Consider the following 18131-nt stretch of genomic DNA (forward strand, 5'->3'; position numbering starts at 1 on the left):
AATATTATTTTTTGATTCCACAAATCAATATTTTATATAAACTGTTTGAATAAATAAAAAATTAATTAATTAAATGCAAATAAATTTATTAATATTTTTATCAATAAATAGATACCATGATCATACACCACTTTAACCCAAAAATAATCATTTTCATCTCAACTTAGAAAAGCACAAATATATCCAATTAAAATTATCAGATTTTGACTATTAGAAAAGTCTTTAAACAGCTAAAAAATTCTTCCTTATTTCTTGTAGATTAAAAATTATTATTTTAATACAAGGGATTATTAAACCGAAGTTATCGTCAAGAGAACGTTAATCAAGATTTCTAATCATTTGAAGAGACATTTAAAACTTCAAAAAAAATTTTGAATTGAGATACACGAAAATATAAAAACTATGGAAGTAATAATTTACTAATCAAACATTTTATATTGCTTAATACTTATCATTTATTTCTAATTATACTTCTTTAGGGTCCTAATGCACTACTTTTCCAAATAATTCCAATCTATTCTCCTATTTTTTTTTGCGACCCGTCTTAGTGATCAATTGATCAATTTAAAATATTGTTAATTAAGGAAAAATGAGAAAAATATGGGATCTCTAAAACAATTTAATTCGCCAGGAAGTAAATACACTCTGGGAGCTTTTGCATGCTCGATACTAAATTAAACCCGGCAGTTCCGATAGCCCAGACGTATTAATTACACTTTAAAGCGGGTTAGCGTTAGCGCGGATTTACCGTCTCTATATATAAGAGCCAATACAGTCGCCAATTGAGATTCACTGCTTTCCCTCTATACGGTTTTAAACTCTTTTTTAAAGATATATTCGTCCATGTAATGAGATAATAAAAATATTAAATACAAAAATAGAGGATACATATTACATATAGGACTTTCAGAAGCTTCCGTTTAATTCACGAATACCGTCTCCAAGAGAAAAAGAATGTCAGTGCATTTCGCTGTATCGCGATTGGTAGCGATCGAGAATATCCCCGATCAGCGAGAACCAATGAAAGTTGTTGGCGGAGAAAATCATCCACTGAGCGTTCATCTATGTGGGATTTATAAAAAAAATTAGTATTGGGGTGCAGAAAATGTAGGTTAAACCAGATATAGAGATTTTATCTATTCGCAGTGACTATATTCTTCCAGCTCTTTCGACGAATAGTCCTGGCGGGACGAACAGACCCTCCTTTCTTTTTTCAGCCCCACCAATCAGCTTTACTGGATTTTGGTATTCTTGCTAAAAGTATGTACGAATCTCCTCATATTTATAAGCAAAGAATATATAGAGTTTATTATATTTGCCTAGGCACGAAAATCGCTGGCCTGGCCCAGACCAGACCGTCTGATTTCCAGTCTTGACTCTGACCGGTTGGTCTGCCCTGGACCTGGCTAAAATTTTAACGTTTTTGTTTGGTTGCCCAGCCACTTATTTGATGAGCAGCCGCTGACTGAACTTCCTTTAATTTTTTAATTTCTTTGTAAAAAATCATTTTTCACGATAAGTGTGTTTAACTTATAATCACCAAACTTGCACCAGACCAAACTGTCAAGGTAATAAGAAAAAAGAATTGTTTGATAGTGTCGATTTCTTATTTTTGATCATTTTTGACACCCTATAACTTTTTAGAAATATATCAAGTCAGGCCTGGACAAGTAGCATCAGACTTAAAAGCTTGACTGAAATACCCAATATTAAAAAAATATTAATTTTAGACCATTGGACAAACAGAATAAACATCGAATTATTTAATACACTTATCTGGTCAACTCTGCAATATCAATAATATAGAATTATCTTGTTTGAAAAATTAATCTGACAGGTATAAAAAATTGAGCCTTAATTCATCTTTTAAGGTTTGTGAAGAAATTAATCTCTTCTCTCCGTAGCTTCGTGCGTAAGAGTATCAGACCGGAAATCTGAAAGACCTGGATTCGGATCCCAGCGGAGCTTGAGACCAATTTTTTCAAAACGTAAAAAGATATTAATTTTATACCAGTAGAAACACAAAATTAACATCAAATTATTTAAAATGTATGCTTGTACGCATAAATTCCTCATTTTTCTAAATATCTCAAATGTTCTAGGAATTTATAGAAATTACCTAAAAGTATTATAAAGTACTATAGTTATTAAAGGCATTTTGATAGAAGCATTAGAATCTAAAACCTCCAAATGAAACATTTAACGTGCTATCAATATTTTTGACAAAAATTTTAAAAATGTTGAATTTTAAATCCCTGAAAATTTTAAAGAACTTAATTTTGAATTTATTTATTAGGCTGCGCCTAGTCGTCTCGAAAAACTGGGGGAGTTGGAAAAGGAGATTGACTACTCAAGAAAATTCGGGACTACTATCGGCGAGAAAACTATAGGCATCTGCCTTCGAAGCTTAACAACTCAGTCAAAAAAATGCTAGTGCAACAAAAAAACAGTCATTTAAAAGCTGATTATTCATGAATATAAGGAAAACTGTTGTGAACCAGTTGCAATTGAGAAATTTAAAAAATAATGAAAATTGTTTCTTAAAAGTACAAAAATGTGCAACTATATTATCTTCAGTTCTAATACAGATATTAAAGCGATTCAAACTGCAAACTGTGATTGATAGGCTCTGTATTTATTTTCAATCGCCCGGAAGGATGTGTTAGTATTCTTTTTTGGGAAAATCGCGATGTTTTTAGACATTTTTTTTGTTGGAAAACAAGTGATAGAAAGCAGGGGGGTCCCTTTTTTGTTTTACTGCCGACCGCTGGTGCCATTCTTCGACCCCTAGTTCTGAATGCTTGGATGGCACCTGGCCACGGGTCAAAGAAAGGCACCAGCGGTCGGCAGTAAAAAAAACGAGTCCCGCCCTGCTTTCTGTCACTTGTTTCCCAACAAAAAAAATGTCTAAAAATATCGCGATTTTCACAAAAAATAAGACTAACACATCCTTACGGGCGATTGAAAATAAATACAGAGCCTACCAATTACAGTTTGCAGTTTGAATCGCTTTAATATCTGTATTAGAACTGAAGATAATATAGTTGCACATTTTTGTACTTTTAAGTAACAATTTTTATTATATTTTAAATTTCTCAATTGCAACTGGTTGACAACAGTTTTCCTCATACTCATGAATTTTTTCAGATTTTTTCCATCGCCCCTTGTATAAGAAATAATGCTTTGAACTTGACTGTTCTTAAATGTACCCAAGAAACCGTACTTTTTTTTTACATTTTTCACTCTGCTAAGCATAAAAATTTTGTTGCATAAACGTCTTCAAGCTCATTAACGTAGAACACTTTTAGCTTTTAAATGACTGTTGTTTTGTCGAGCTAGAATTTTTTTTGACTGAGTTGTTAAGCTTCAAAGGTAGATGCCTATAGTTTCCTCGCCGATAGTAGTAGCCAAACTTCTGAACAATATTTGACTACTCATCCCGAATTTTGGGACGACGAGCAATTTCGTACTTAAAATTGGAAGCTCCTATTTGTAAACTTTTAAGTTTACAAATTTCAAAACTTTAGACATTGAAACGCATTAAAATTGTAAGATTTTTCTGTGTTCGGTGGGACACATGGAATTGTTTAAGGCTGCTTGTTTGATCACTGAAATTAAGTATCATTTTCACTAATCTTAGGAAAGTATCCTTTATTAAAAATATTAATATCTTAAATATGCATTGAATTATAAGGGGGAAAAATATGTAAGAAGTTAATGAAAGAGGTATCATTTTAAAGGTGCAAATGTTGTACGTAAATTACCCGAAAAGGAATAATCCAATAAATTATTTGTAGCTTACGGATCTTAAAATACGATGAAAAGTGAGGAAATTTGATAGCTTTTAAAAACAATGAAATTTGAAGCATAGTTTTTTATTGAAAAAATACTAGGGAAAATGTGAAAAATTCATGGTGGTACATTACACATTTCTGAACAGATTCCCGTCGAAAAATTTGCAAAATGTAAATAATTGTTCGTTTTTTGTGAATAAATATGCGAGCGCACTATCTTCAGTTCTAATGAAGATAATGAAGTGATTTAAATTGGAGGTGTTTAGTTGAACTATCTGTAATAATTTACAATTTGAAGGAAGTATGTGCTTCTTGTTGTCTTCGTACAAATTGCGATATTTGAAGTCAGTTTTTTATATAGAAAAGCAAGTGCGAGATCCCAGCGTGGTGCCGTTTTTTCAGGGGAGCGGCCTCGGTTTTCCTCAACGCAGGGAAAGGGTTTGAAGGCCAGAGTGAGGCTTGGAGGCACAAGTCGGTATAGTCTGGGATCCAAAAGCACGAGCATCAATTTTAGGTCCTGATGATTTGATGATTGATTCTTGTGCAGAATGTTCTCCTGATTCCGAAAATATCGGGCGCAAATAGCGAATTCCGGGTAGTTTTGTTGTTATTTTACATTTTATGTGCTTAGATAAAAAATGGCATATCTCTAAAAATTATTAAAGTTTTTACAATATTTTTTCATATTTATTAAAAGAAGTGTGATATGCACAAATTTGGTTCATAGTGTATGTTGATTTAATTGATAGTTTTCCAGAAAAACAATAAAATAGCGTTTTAATAAAAAAACGATTTCTACAGTACATTTTTTATCATTTAATCATTTTTTTCTGGAATCATACAAAACCAACCAAGAAAATACAGTGGGTTTTGAAATTTTTTAATTGGGCTATTAGTTTAGTTTTGATGAAATTCTAAATAAATACAAAGTTTTAACGTCTGTGTGTACGAATGTTAGTAAGAGCATTGAATGGACAGGCAGCGAGTGGGGTCTCGGGAGCTGCAGGGTTTCAATCTGAACTGCAACCTCACACACAAGCAGACACTCACAAAAATCCTACTTAATAGAATTTTCTAAACCAATAGCCTAATTTAAAAAAGTTCAAAAAAATTATCTTTGTCTCAGCTAGTTATATATGATTCCATAAAAAAAATTGTGAAATGGTAAAAAATGTACTGTAGAAATAGCTTTTTATTAAAAAGCTATTTTATTGTTTTTCTCGAAAACTATCAATTAAGTCAACATAGACTATCAAAAAAATTTGTGCATATCACACTTTCTTAAATGAATATGGAAAAATATTTTCAAAACTTTAATAATTTACAGAGATATGACATTTTTTATCTAAACACATAGAATGTCAAATAACAACTCAGTCTCCTCTTCGGATCCCAGGCTAGTAGGTGGGGTTAAGGAAAACCGAGAAAGATCCCCTGAAAAAACGGCACCACGTAGGTCTCTCGCACTTGCTTTCCTATATAAAAAACTGATTTCAAATATCGCAATTTGTACGGAAACAGCACAAAGCACATACTTCTTTCAAATTGTAAATTATTACAGATAGTTCAACTAACTACCTCCAATTTAAATCACTTCATTATCTTCATTAGAACTGAAGATAGTGTGCTCGCATATTTATTCACAAAAAACGAACAATTATTTATATTTTGAAAATTTTTCGACGGCGATCTGTTCAGAAATGTGTAATGTACCACCATGAATTTTTCACATTTTCCCTAGTATTTTTTCTATAAAAAACTATGCTTCAAAGTTCACTGTTTTTAAAAGCTATCAAATTTCCTTACTTTTCATCAGATTTTCAGGTCTGTAAGCTAAAAATAATTTTTTGGAACATTGCTTATCGGCTCATTAACGTACAACATTTGCACCTTTAAAATGAGACCTTTGTCATTAACCTACCATTTTTTCTTCACATATTTATTCAATGTCAAAGCCAGAGGACTCGAATTTTCTCGCCGATAGTAGGCATGTAAATTTCCATCCCAGTAGGATGGTAAACAAATTTTAGTTCTAATTTTCATTAACGTCCTCCTAGCCCAAGTTGTTTTGAATAACACGTATTTCCCATAAAATAGTAGAAATGATTTTTATCACATCAAATATTACTTTCGACTGATAATTGCGTGTTAAAATCAATTTGTCCAATCATTAATTATTTCTACCATCAACTTTCTCTTTAAAAAGAGTTAGAAAGATGCGGTATTTTCTGTGTTTTTACACTTGCTTTCAACTTTTCAGTTCGAACCAGTGGATGCCTATCGATTAAACCCACGAAATTGTAGCTTTTGCCTATTCAAATAATCTAATTATTTTTGCTGACTAACCAGTACATATGCGTAGAAAAATAAACCATCTGATGGAATACTGTAATATTAATAGGTCACAAATTAATAAACGTAAGTAAAAAATTTCGGTTTTCCACACAGGAAGACTAGCCGAGAATCTCTCTTTTATTTGCGAAAACAAACCACCAGAGATAGTTAGTATGTACAATTACCTTCGTACAATGATTTCTAATTCAACGGTATTGTCACATGCTTGAATGAAAGCGAAATCCTTAACTAGAATGGCAACAGCGCCGGTTGACAAGATCATTTCTGTGTCGAAGTCAAACAGCTGGTAAACAAAAGAAACGCTTTGCCAGCCGTTGTCAGTGAGTCCGATCTGCTATTGTATTGAAATCTGGTGAAAAAATAATATGGAAGAAAATAGACAAGCCAGAATATGTTTCCATAAATTGTTCGGCCGTGCAATCAGGCATCAGAGTTCGAGCAAATATAATTTGGTTCCACAGATTATATAAATGTTTGAGAAGCAAGACATAACCATAATAATAGATGACTTTAATCATTTGACGAATATGATTGCGAGAAAAGCGGACCAATTGAACATGTATAAAGATAGCATAAGGCGGAAATATAATTCAAGGGTATACAGGAGTCAAGCAGTTTATAAATTGTTTCTCAAGTTGGATGGCTTAGTGGAAATAATTTAAATTATCTTAAGAATAATATTCCATCAGCTATGACTTTTGTAATGGCATAGTGTAGTATGGCCTTAATCAAATTAACAAATACAATAAAAAACAATACAAAATACAATATTTTTGATGCTATTCTCTTTAAATAATGCTGAAAGTTGCGTTTTGTTCTAAAATCTTCAACTTTTTGTTAACTTTTAACTTAGTGAGGTAATAATGAATGCAATTTAACAAGCATAATTTGTTAAACAAAAAATTATTAAAAAATAATAAATAACCATCAACAAGAATTATTTTTTAAATAGTATTCAATGTTTTAGGTATGACGTATTTGTACTCTTTTACTAATTTTTTTAAATAATAATTTAAACAAAAATATTCTTAGTAACTCAGTAACTTCCTTCCAGAAGATCACTTATGTTGATCTGTGAGAAACGTACCTTTTCTACTCAAACTCTTTTAGGTAGATTCATACATTCAAGTAGAAAAATACGAGTTTGGTGCGTGACCTACATTTTTTATTTGAAGCAAGTCTTATCGAATTTCGAACGATTTTTTTTTAATAATATTATTCTGTGTCATAAATTTATCAATATTTTCATCTCCTTTTTATTTTTTAATGAATTCGTAAAATCATTTTTAAAATATTAATAACACTGCCCTACATGAGTTTTGCGAATAAGATGGCACCTAGTGTTTCTGAATGGATTTTTCGTACTGAACTCGAATCTGGGTTCAAAACCTTCCCATCATCTCACGTTTTTGAGAAAATAGGGCTTGAAACCTCTAAAAGGTAGTTTTTAGCCATTTTTGAAAAATTGTAGAGCTAAACCGCCCTTAGAGCGAGGGGTGTGTTTTCGTCTAGGTTTTGAAAATTCAAAATGGCGGATCCAATAAGGCGCACCCAGTTTTAAAAATTTGATCTTATTCGCTTGAAACTTGTTACGCGGGGGGTTTAAGGGTCGCTGATTACGAATATGTACGAAGTATGTATGAAAATCACTGCACATGTTATTATGCCTGGGCGTGGGTGTATAAGTATATTAAAATCCTTTCTGTTTTTATTTTCTTTCTCCACTCATTTGAAAGGGCTCATTTGAAGGGCTTGTTTCAGCCTTTAATTTCTAATATTATCGAAGTTTGTAGCTCGTGATCGTTCAGATCTACAATTTTTCAAAAATGGTTAAAAAAGCCGTTTTTAGGAGATTCAACCCCTATTTTCTCAAAAACGTGACGCGATAAGAAGTTTTTGAACCCACATTCGTGCGTTATACAGGAAAAATCCATTCGGAAACACTAGGAGTCATCTTATTTGCATCAAAAAAGATTAAAATTTGCAGGGCAGTGTAATACACAGATGAATTTATTTAAAGAATAGGGCTCTAATAATTAAATAATAACGTACTTCCAGATTGGATATATTTAATTCAAAAGCTGTGACTTCCGAATTATTTTTACATTCAGAAGAAACTTTAAGCGGGTTTTAAATAAAGCTTTGAAAGTTTCTATAAGTTCCAGTAATCCGAAACGTATTTTTCCTTCAGAAATATTTCAAAGAAAAGTTCAATTCAATTTGATTCATGTAGAAATTTTGAACAATAATTTCAAATATCTCGTTCTGTTTTAGAGAGATATATCCATAAAGAAATTCAATGTAAACAATTTGGTTTGTTAAATTGCATTAATTATTACCTCACCTTGAGTGAAAAGTGCTAAAGAAGCTGAAAAATTCAGAAAAAATAAACTGCAAATGAATTTGGCCTAAAGATTTACTTTTTTTTACATGAAACAGTGAATCCCATTGCAATGAAATACGTATTTTTGTTCGCAGGTTTACTTCGAAATGGAGAATCGCTCTTGCAACCGTTTGGCTGGTAGCCACGTGTGCCGGTAAGTATCTGCAAATACCGCCAATTCTCTAGCGCTATCCTCTTTCCTAGCGTTATCCTATTTCCTAGCGTTATCCTCTTTCCTAGCATTATCCTCTTTCCTAGCGTTATCCTCTTCCCTAGCGTACTCGCTCTGTCTGTCGAAGTTTCTAGCTAATTCGAATAGCTTTGTAACTTTACCATTCGCTGTTAATATAGCACTGTGTGCCGATGCGATGTCGGCAATCCACTCAAGTTGAGAAATTCATGTTCGTTTTAAGCGAATGCATAGATATGTAAAATAGGAACCCCTTTTTGAGAAAATGATTTATGGAGAGCTTCACCTGAATAATCCTCTTTAGAGATATATCTCCACGCCACACTGTTATGGAAAATTCAAGCTTTGCTTGAATTCAATGAAATCGCTTTTACTCAAAATTATGAAAGCATTTTTCTTAACATTCTGTAAACCTCATGACGGTTATTTTATAGTAGGAGAAGAATGTCGAGAAGAAAGTTTAGCATATCTTGCGAGACTCCCTTTTTATCGTATTTTCCTTTCGTCAACCTCGATATTGGTTTGTGTAGAACTCCCTTCCTTTATTTTTATTTTATTTTATTTTCACATTTTCGTTTTTACCATCCTTTCTTCTCCATCTCGAGTCTGAGATTTAAACGGTGAATCCCCGAAACGAGCTCTTAAACATCCACTGAATGGAAGCTGTGATGGTGGATGCAAGAGGGAAAAGGGGAGGTTTTCTGTAGCTAGAAAGAAAACCCTGAAGTTTCAGTCGGGGGCTTCGTATCTCCAAGGAACTGAAAACGAGAGAGGTGAAAAAAAAAGATTGGGAATGGCCTTTTAGCTCAGTTCTGGATACTAAACTTAATAATGATTAGGTTTTTTTCCTATTGTGCAAACCTAAATGATCTCGTGGATGAATTATTCTGACTTCTTCCAGAAGAGTGGAGCTTAACCAAATTGTGGAATTTGGGGTTCAGCGAGAATTAAATTTCAAGAGAATATGACAAGTTGAGGGATATTTTGCGGGCGCTTTCTTCCAGGAGAAGAATTATGTTGGTCTATAGAAAACGTACCTTGATAATAGGATGTCTTTCATAATTGAATACAAATTTAAGACAACATTTCTAAAAACATAAAGAGTGTATTTATCAAGAAAAAAGACTCATGATATTTTTAACAAAATCACCGTCATTTTGTTATTGTTGAACCTTCTACCGACGTTTCTATGGATTTTAAAAAAGGACGGTAAGCCTACCTCTTTGAATGTGAAAAGTAAATTCGGTTATATATACGTAAATTCTACACTGAGAAAACTATATCGCATGAATTACAATATATATCTTAATTTCTGCGCTATATATCGTAATTATCGCATTATAATAGCGCAAAATCGTGATATCGTACATTGCAAGTTTTTACATTATATGCCGCATAATTGTGCAATCTATATAACGTAAGAATTTAAGTTTATTACGCTATCACATTGTATTTCTTCTATTGTGATCTTGCAAGGGTTCGAGTAGTCAGCAAGCGATCACAGAAAAAATTAAAGATAAGGTTTATGTCAATTCCATGTGAAAGATTCACCGGAACAGAAATTAACCTTAACAGATAAACTTTACATGAATCGAAGATAATTTTCTATTTCTAACCTTGCCTGGATAATCTTTCATTTTATAATCGTCTCATTTTTATTTGAGGTGTAGCGACAATTACGACATCAGCGCTATCCAGCGTCTTTTAACTTAATTAAATTTTAGAGAAACGGGGATTCCCATCTGCCAGTTACATATTGCGCTTATGCTAAATGGTATTAAATAAGTTCTTATTCGTCTACAATAATGTGATTTATTTCGGAGGAAATATATCAGTAAGAACAAATTTTTTTGTGTTTTCTGTTGTTGATTCTACATGTTTTACCGAAATTTGCTCACTTCAGCGCGACGCAGTCGACGAGTTCAGACTTATTTTCCTAATCTCAGTGAAACTTTTGCTGAAATATGTTTAATCATAAACCGTTGCAGGTCTTACCTGCAGCAGATTTTTACTTTTTTTGGTATTATTTTAAATCCGGTGTCCCGATTTATAGCTCGAACTCACTCATACTCTGCCTTTTTCCCATTGCTGCTAAGGCCGCCGTAGCAGACGACAGCAACAAATATAGAGGTTTTGCAATATCATTGTGCGATATCTTTTTCTCCGTGTACATAGAGTTAAGAAACTACAGCGGGTTAAAAAAATAATCTGGTCATTTTCTGAAAATTATCCCTAAGAATTCAAGTATTTATCAACTATAAAGCCCAACACATTTTTTTTAGAAATTTTTTCTTGTTTCTAGAAATAATATTTTTTAATTCGGAAAAAGTATTTGTTTTACTCAAAGAAACCTAAATTACCTAATCCACACATGGATTAATTACCTAATTTAAATACGTATTTATCACTTCAAGGAAACGAGTTCATTGAAATGAGAAAATATTTCTTAGGGCGTGAAAAACAGATTGAAAGAAACTACTATCGACGAGAAAATTCGAGTCCTCTGGCTTTGACGTTGAATATCTATGTGAAGAAAAAATTGTAGGTTAATCAAAGAGGTATCATTTCAAAGGTGCAAATGTTGTACGTTAATGAGCTGAAAAATAATATTCCAAAAAATTATTTATAGCTTACAGATCTGAAAATACGATGAAAAGTGAGGAAATTTGATAGCTTTAAAAACAGTGAACTTTGAAGCATAGTTTTTTATTGGAAAAATAATAGGAAAAATCTGAAAAAATTCATGGTGGAGATGATGAAGTGATATAAATTGGAGGTAGTTAGCTGAACTATCTGTAATAATGTACAAATGTACAATTTGAAGGAAGTATGTGCTTCTTGTTGTCTTCGTACAAATTGTGATATTTGAAGTCAGTTTTTTATATAGGAAAGCAAGTGCGAGAGCCCAGCGTGGTGCCGTTTTTTCAGGGGATCGTCCTCGATTTTCCTCAGCCCAACCTACCCAACTTGTGCCTCCGAGCCTCACTCTGGCCTTCAAATCCTTTCCCTGTGTTGAGGAAAACTGAGACCGACCCCCTGAAAAAACAGCACCACGCTGGGCTCTCGCACTTGCTTTCCTTTATAAAAACTGACTTCAAATATCGCAATTTGTACGAAGACAACAAGAAGCACATACTTCCTTCAAGTTGTAAATTATTACAGATAGTTTAGTAACTACCTCCAATTTAAATCACTTCATTATCTTCATTAGAACTGAAGATAGTGCGGTCGCATATTTATCAAATTTCCTCACTTTTCATCGTATTTTCAGATCTGTAAGCTACAAATAATTTTTGGGAATATTACATTTCGGTTCATTAACGTACAACATTTGCACCTTTAAAATGATACCTCTTTCATTAACCTACCATTTTTTCTTCACATACTTATTCAACGTCAAAGCCAGAGGACTCGAATTTTTTCGCCGATAGTAGGTTCTTAGCTCCAGAGAAATCATTTCCTTGACATAATAACGTTTATATATATTAAAAAGAAATATTTTTTTTTCTTCAGAAATATCACAAAAGAAATTATTTCTTCGAGACTTGGCATGACTTTTTAACCTCTAAATAATATTTTCTCGGCTCTAGTAAACAAATCTTTGGTTCTATAAGAAAGGAAACCAAAGAAATGCATTTCCTTGAATCTAGTAAATTTTATCGGCGTAGGAAAGCTCTAGTTCAAAATCGGCGATGTACTAAAATTACATCATGCGAAGTTTAATTACTTTAAAGTTGTAGAAATGCTTTAGATTTTAGAGTACCAAACAAATTATGGAATCTTCGACTCTGGGGAACTTTATTAATGAAAAGGCATTAGCAGAAGTTTCTTCTCTGATGACTCTGCTCTTATAGGAGAAACAGAGCAACTTGCAAATAGGGGTTTTAGTCGCTATAAGCATTCTAAAGATGAAAGCCGATAAACTTCTCAGGGGCCTCGAGGTTCTTTGTCACTTTAGTGGAAACCATAGATCGATCGTGGAAAGTCTCATTTCTCTTTTCTGAGATGCTGCTCGATGAGATTGAAGTCTCCTCGATGTGCTTCGATTCTTCGAAAACCTATAACCTATATAGGCAAAAGAATTCTTTCCAAAATCAACGTGATATGTTACTCCGACGCGAAGGATATTTCACTAGCAACGAAATCGACTCGCTTCACAGAATATGCATCCCGGATGTACATCGTATGAGGAGGAACTCTTCTGGAAGGAAAGAGACAGAGTGGAAAGACGAGTTTGAATTGTGAGAGGTTTATCGCCAGAATAACCAGGATTGTTATACCACAATTTCAGGATATACTTCCGAAAATTACTTTTCTCGAATCGCTTTTAAACTAGAAATCAAGGTTTATTTTTCAAAGAGATAAAATCACCTTTCCAATTTCTATTCTCTTGAGTTTTAGAAGGGGAAAAGAAGATAAGAGAGAAATAAAGATTGCTGTTCGAATGATTGTTTTTTTATTTGATGTTTGAAAATCACTCAGTTTGATACTATCACTTATATTCATATCTCGAAAGGATATGGATTCTATGAAATAGTTAAAAGAGATTGGTAGTCTAACTCTAATTGTCTTAATTCGCAACCTTAATCGAACTATTTTAACTATTTATGTGTGCTATATTTCAGTGAAAGCAGAGACATGTATATCACAGTTATTGGACTCTTATTATATATTTAACGATATTTCACAATTAAGTTTTAAACCAATTTAATTGAATGGAGGTAAATTGGCTCAGAGACGATTAAACTTCTAAAACGAAATGCATTAAAATTGAAAATAGCTATACTGAAGGTTCTCCAATATTATACCAATTTAACCGTAATTTAATTTTGCGATATTCAATTTAGAAAAGTGTGAGGAAATGAAATACTTAATAAAGTTTTAAAATTTGGAACAATGTATAGATATGAAGATGTGCTCTTGTACTTTTAGAAATACAACGCATTTAAGTTTCTGAATTTCACAGCTTCCTAAATATTGGCAAAAAATCCTTTGAATTAAAAAGCTTTAAAGCTGAAAATTATGACAATTTAAATAATTTTATTATGAATTATATATACATTTGTAATTTAAATACTTTCCAGTATTGGTTTATATTTGCTTATTACATGTAAACTTGATAGCATCGGGTAAATTATGAGATTCAAACGTGATTTTGAATTTGTGTAGATGCAGGAGCCTGCGAACAGTAACCGTAATTAAACTACTCAAGATGCATGAAATTCACTATCATTGTATGATGTATACCTATATTTACGTAACCGCAGACAGTGTCTGAACCCATCTCGCGGAAGAGTACTCAATTAATTATTAATGTCACGTCACAAGGATAACGGTGCTCGTTATATGGACACAAGTATCATGACATGATAGAAATTACATTCAGTGAAGAGTGAAAATTTGTCATTTTCGTTTAGTCACCTGTACGTTATCCAACAAGAGAAACGTGTGATTATCTAACTCTCACAGATGAACTTTTTCACCATGTTTAGTACAAAAAACAATGTCGTTATTTTTTTACAAATGACACTGTATTCAGGTTGAAATTTATAACAATATAGGTTGATAAAGACTGCTTAATAATTATATTATGGGTTTCGTCTTGATAAAACTTAAAATTGGATCGAATTTTTGAAAATATTTGCATCTTCGAAATTTAAAAAAGAGACGTGGGATTAACAACCGCGAAGTCTGGTTTACACTTGTTATGAAATTTCCTGAAGCCTTCTGAAATATCTGGTCATTTGAATTCACGTGAAATCACATGAATTCACATGAAGTCACTTGAATTCCTTTGACCCACCCTAGTGACATGAATAGACGCTTTGTAAAATTAATGTAGTATCATACATGTAGTGAAATGCCCTAAAGTCAAGAAATTCTCTGAAAATTTTCTAAAATCTTTTGATATCTGCAAAAGTCGTTGGGATCTTTTGAAGTAACTGGAGTCACTTTAAATCACTCGAATTCATTTGAAGTCACAATGGGTGGCGGTTGTTACATGGACAGCTTGGAGAATTTCATTGGCCAAATTTTCCAGGGTATGGAATTCCATAGGCCAAAATTTTACAAATAATTGGTTTTTTTGTCATCGTGTTTTCAGAAACGAACACGATCGTCAATCGGAGATTTTAGCATTGGTCGGAGAAAGACGAACCGCTGCTTATGGAAGTCACTTGAATTTTCTTGAAATTTCGTCAAATATCTAAAGTTATTTGAATTCCTGTGAGTCACATAAAGTAATATGAATTCCAATAAAATTTATTAAGTCATTTGAAATCGGTTGAGTTGTCAACCCCTCGAAAAATTGCCAAAAAATTCACTAGAAACAGTGGAATCGTTATGAAAGAGCTCTTTCTCCAAAGTGTTTGAAAATATTTGACTGAACACTTTTTCCCCACGATTGGTGCATCCTCTTTCTCTCATTGCCAGTGACTTTAAAAATATGCGATTGAACACGAAATGGTAGTTTATATCCTCGACAACGATATTTCCGTTATGTCTTCGTTTTGCGAAGCAACGATTGTTCGCTCGATTTCCAAAGGACCATTCTCGAGCGACCATGATCCTGATGTAGACTGTGAAGTATTCTTCGGCTGCCGCAGACTGCCTAACCACAATCAAGGAAGGAAAAGGACGTTTCCGGTGTAGCTTGCTGAATCCCCTGATCGATATAGCGGCTTTTGGCCGGGCATTGTAAAGAGACTGAAAGTCCTCCGAGAAGGCGAGAAGTAAAGAACAGACGCAAACCTGGAGTTCGAAGGAAAAAGAAATGACTTGCTTGTCTTTCCTCTCAGTCTGGGGAATTCTTATAATGGGCAGCTTTGTTTTGTGCTAACCACATAAACATGTACATATACATGCAAGTATAGATATATGAAACGTGTCAGTGGATTTTCAAGCGTCACGGCGGCACGGTCACCAAAGCTGGCGTGTAGAGAGGATGTTGCCTGGGGTTGGGGGTGCAAATTACTTGAGGTTTCCGGCAACTGGCGCTAATTGAATTCCCCGATGAATTGAACTTGCATTGTGCACCGGTTTGGTATATTGGCTCTTTTCGCTACTGTTTCCGATCGCTGAAAACTCTTTCTCTCTCGTATATTGAATAATTCTTATAGTTCTCGTTTTAGTAACAAAAAAAAGGTGTGATATGCTTGTGGGGAAGAATGATCTAGAATTAATAGTTTTCTGGAAATTATAGAGTGCATTGTTACTAATTACGACGTGACGAATAGGGCGGATCGTAAAAATGGTTTCAGAAATCTCAACAATACCAAGCCTAAAAGCAGTTTCTGTGAATTCATTTTCATATTAAGAAAGACCACAATTGCTAAAGTTTTTTTGTGTGTTTCACGGGCAAAATACATTAATGTTAATTATAGGTGTATATTTAAACATAATTATCCTTTGCAAAGTAGTATTTTGAAGCCTGGCAAAAATGTAGAAAACTCTAGACATACTCAAAAATAAAAACAAAATTTAAAATCAAAAAACTTAAAAACTCTGCTGATAATAATTTTTTGAAATCTATTTTATTCACGTACATTCCCTAAATTTAAATCGATTGATTCGAAAATCAGTAACCCCTCAAAATCCCAAAAATTCTATCGAAATCCTTCCTGCAACATCGTAAAGTCTCTTGAAATTTGAACTCCTGCAGTGCCGTAGCTAGGGGGAGGCGAAGGGGGCCGTTGCCCCGGGCGCAAACGCATGGGGCAGCAAAACGATCTTTGAAATGAATGCAGATTTGAAAGTCCTTTAAAATTTGATAAGATCCCTAGATAATTTTAGAATCTTTCTGAAATTGTATTAGATAATTTCTTCAAACTCTTTAAATACACTAAATCTTTAGTAGTGCCCTAAAATCTTTTGAAATCTCTTGAAATGTCATGAATTTCAAAAAATGTTTGGAAATCACATTTCGTACAAAGTTTTACATAAAGAAGGGGGGAGGGAGGTTACATAAATCTCACGTGTCTTGAAATAAGGGGGGTACGGGGCTTAAATTTCAAAAATCATCCTTACGTAATTAATCTACGTTTCCTTTTGGCTGTGGATGAACGTTACGTAAAATAAACCAATCTTAGTGAAGTCTTTGAAATCCTTGTGAAATCTTACAAATCTTTATTGAATTTTTTGAAATATTTTAAATCTTTTGAATCTTGAAAAATCTTGTTTATACTCAAAATTCGAGTGGTCGAACCCTTGGATTGATGTGATAATCAAATTTGTTACGGCGGCAAATGAAATAGAAGAGGAGTTGGTATTTGAAGAAAGAAGTGGATTATCGGATGGATAATCTATAGGGCTAAAAGGGAAGCATGGTGAATGGGAGGGGTTAAAGAATATGTAGAGGGGGAAGTTTAAGAAATTTTGATGCTGAAGGGCAGTGTAGAGGGTAAAGGGAGAGGAAATGATGAATGTTCGAGTGGAGGAAGGTTGTCGAAGAGGGGTGGGGTATAATGTTTAGGGAGCATAATAGATTAGAGTCTCTGGTACCATAATGAGGGTATTGTATAAGAAAAGGGGTAGGATCGGGAGAGTTATAAGGTGAGGGGTGTTGAGAAGGGAGAGTGTGAAGAGGAGTATTGATGTTTTGAGGGAACGAAAATTGTAGATAAGAAAAGGGGTATAAGGGTAATGAAATATTTAAAAATTATTTTTTTGAACAACTTAATTACAAAGCCTTTTTTCAAACGAATTTACTATAATGTCCGATTTTTTAAATTACTTGTCTGATTAAAAAATGAAATTATAAAGTCTGATTATTTAAATGAGTTGTTACTAAAGCTCTTTGTAAGGAAAAAAGAGAGGAGGAGGTATTATAGTTTTCAATGTTAAGAGGAGGAGGGGTGTAAGACGTATATGGGTATATGAAATCAAGAAGTTTTTTAAAAAGATTTTGTTGAGTGATAAGTTAGCAATAAATTTTCTCAAAAATTTGATTTCACCACTATTATCACTATTCACTTTGATATATTTTGGGATATAGTGCCTACAGACTTTGAAGGATCATCCTCTTTTTTTCGCTCACCGTACCGAAACGGTTCCAGGGTTATTTACACATTAGTGTAAATTCTCAGCGAAGTGCAAAGCGTAGCTGCAGCTATGCATTTACGTCGAGAGCAGACGCGCGAAACGGCGTTCTGGAAGAAAATTAATGGTTTCAGTAATGAACTCAAGTTTGGGATTAAGCGAAAAAGTAGTAAAGAGTTTTTCTCACATAAAATTTTCAAAAAATGAGGTTCTGCGATTGATGGTGGTAGAATAATGAGCACTTTTTCATGTAATGCAGCACAGAGAAACAACCAATTTCACTTGCTTTAGTATGAATTGAATCTCGCGTGTTCATTTATTGAATTTTTAATTCTCAGTTATTCCCTATTTTATTAAAGATTCAACGCTACTT

At 33.3% G+C, this 18131-nt stretch overlaps 1 protein-coding gene across 1 annotated transcript in view; it reads left to right on the top strand.

The window, feature by feature from the left end:
- The window catches only part of LOC117168826 (cadherin-87A), a 264168-nt gene that overhangs the window by 137367 nt on the left and 108670 nt on the right, over nt 1–18131 (top strand). The window contains exon 2 of the mRNA XM_033354673.1: nt 8628–8686. Within this exon, the coding sequence (XP_033210564.1) occupies nt 8628–8686 (59 nt within the window). The remainder of the gene's footprint in view (nt 1–8627; nt 8687–18131) is intronic.

Source organism: Belonocnema kinseyi, chromosome 3 (genome assembly GCF_010883055.1).
Source record: "Belonocnema kinseyi isolate 2016_QV_RU_SX_M_011 chromosome 3, B_treatae_v1, whole genome shotgun sequence".
In the NCBI taxonomy this organism is placed as follows: Eukaryota; Metazoa; Arthropoda; class Insecta; order Hymenoptera; family Cynipidae; genus Belonocnema; species Belonocnema kinseyi.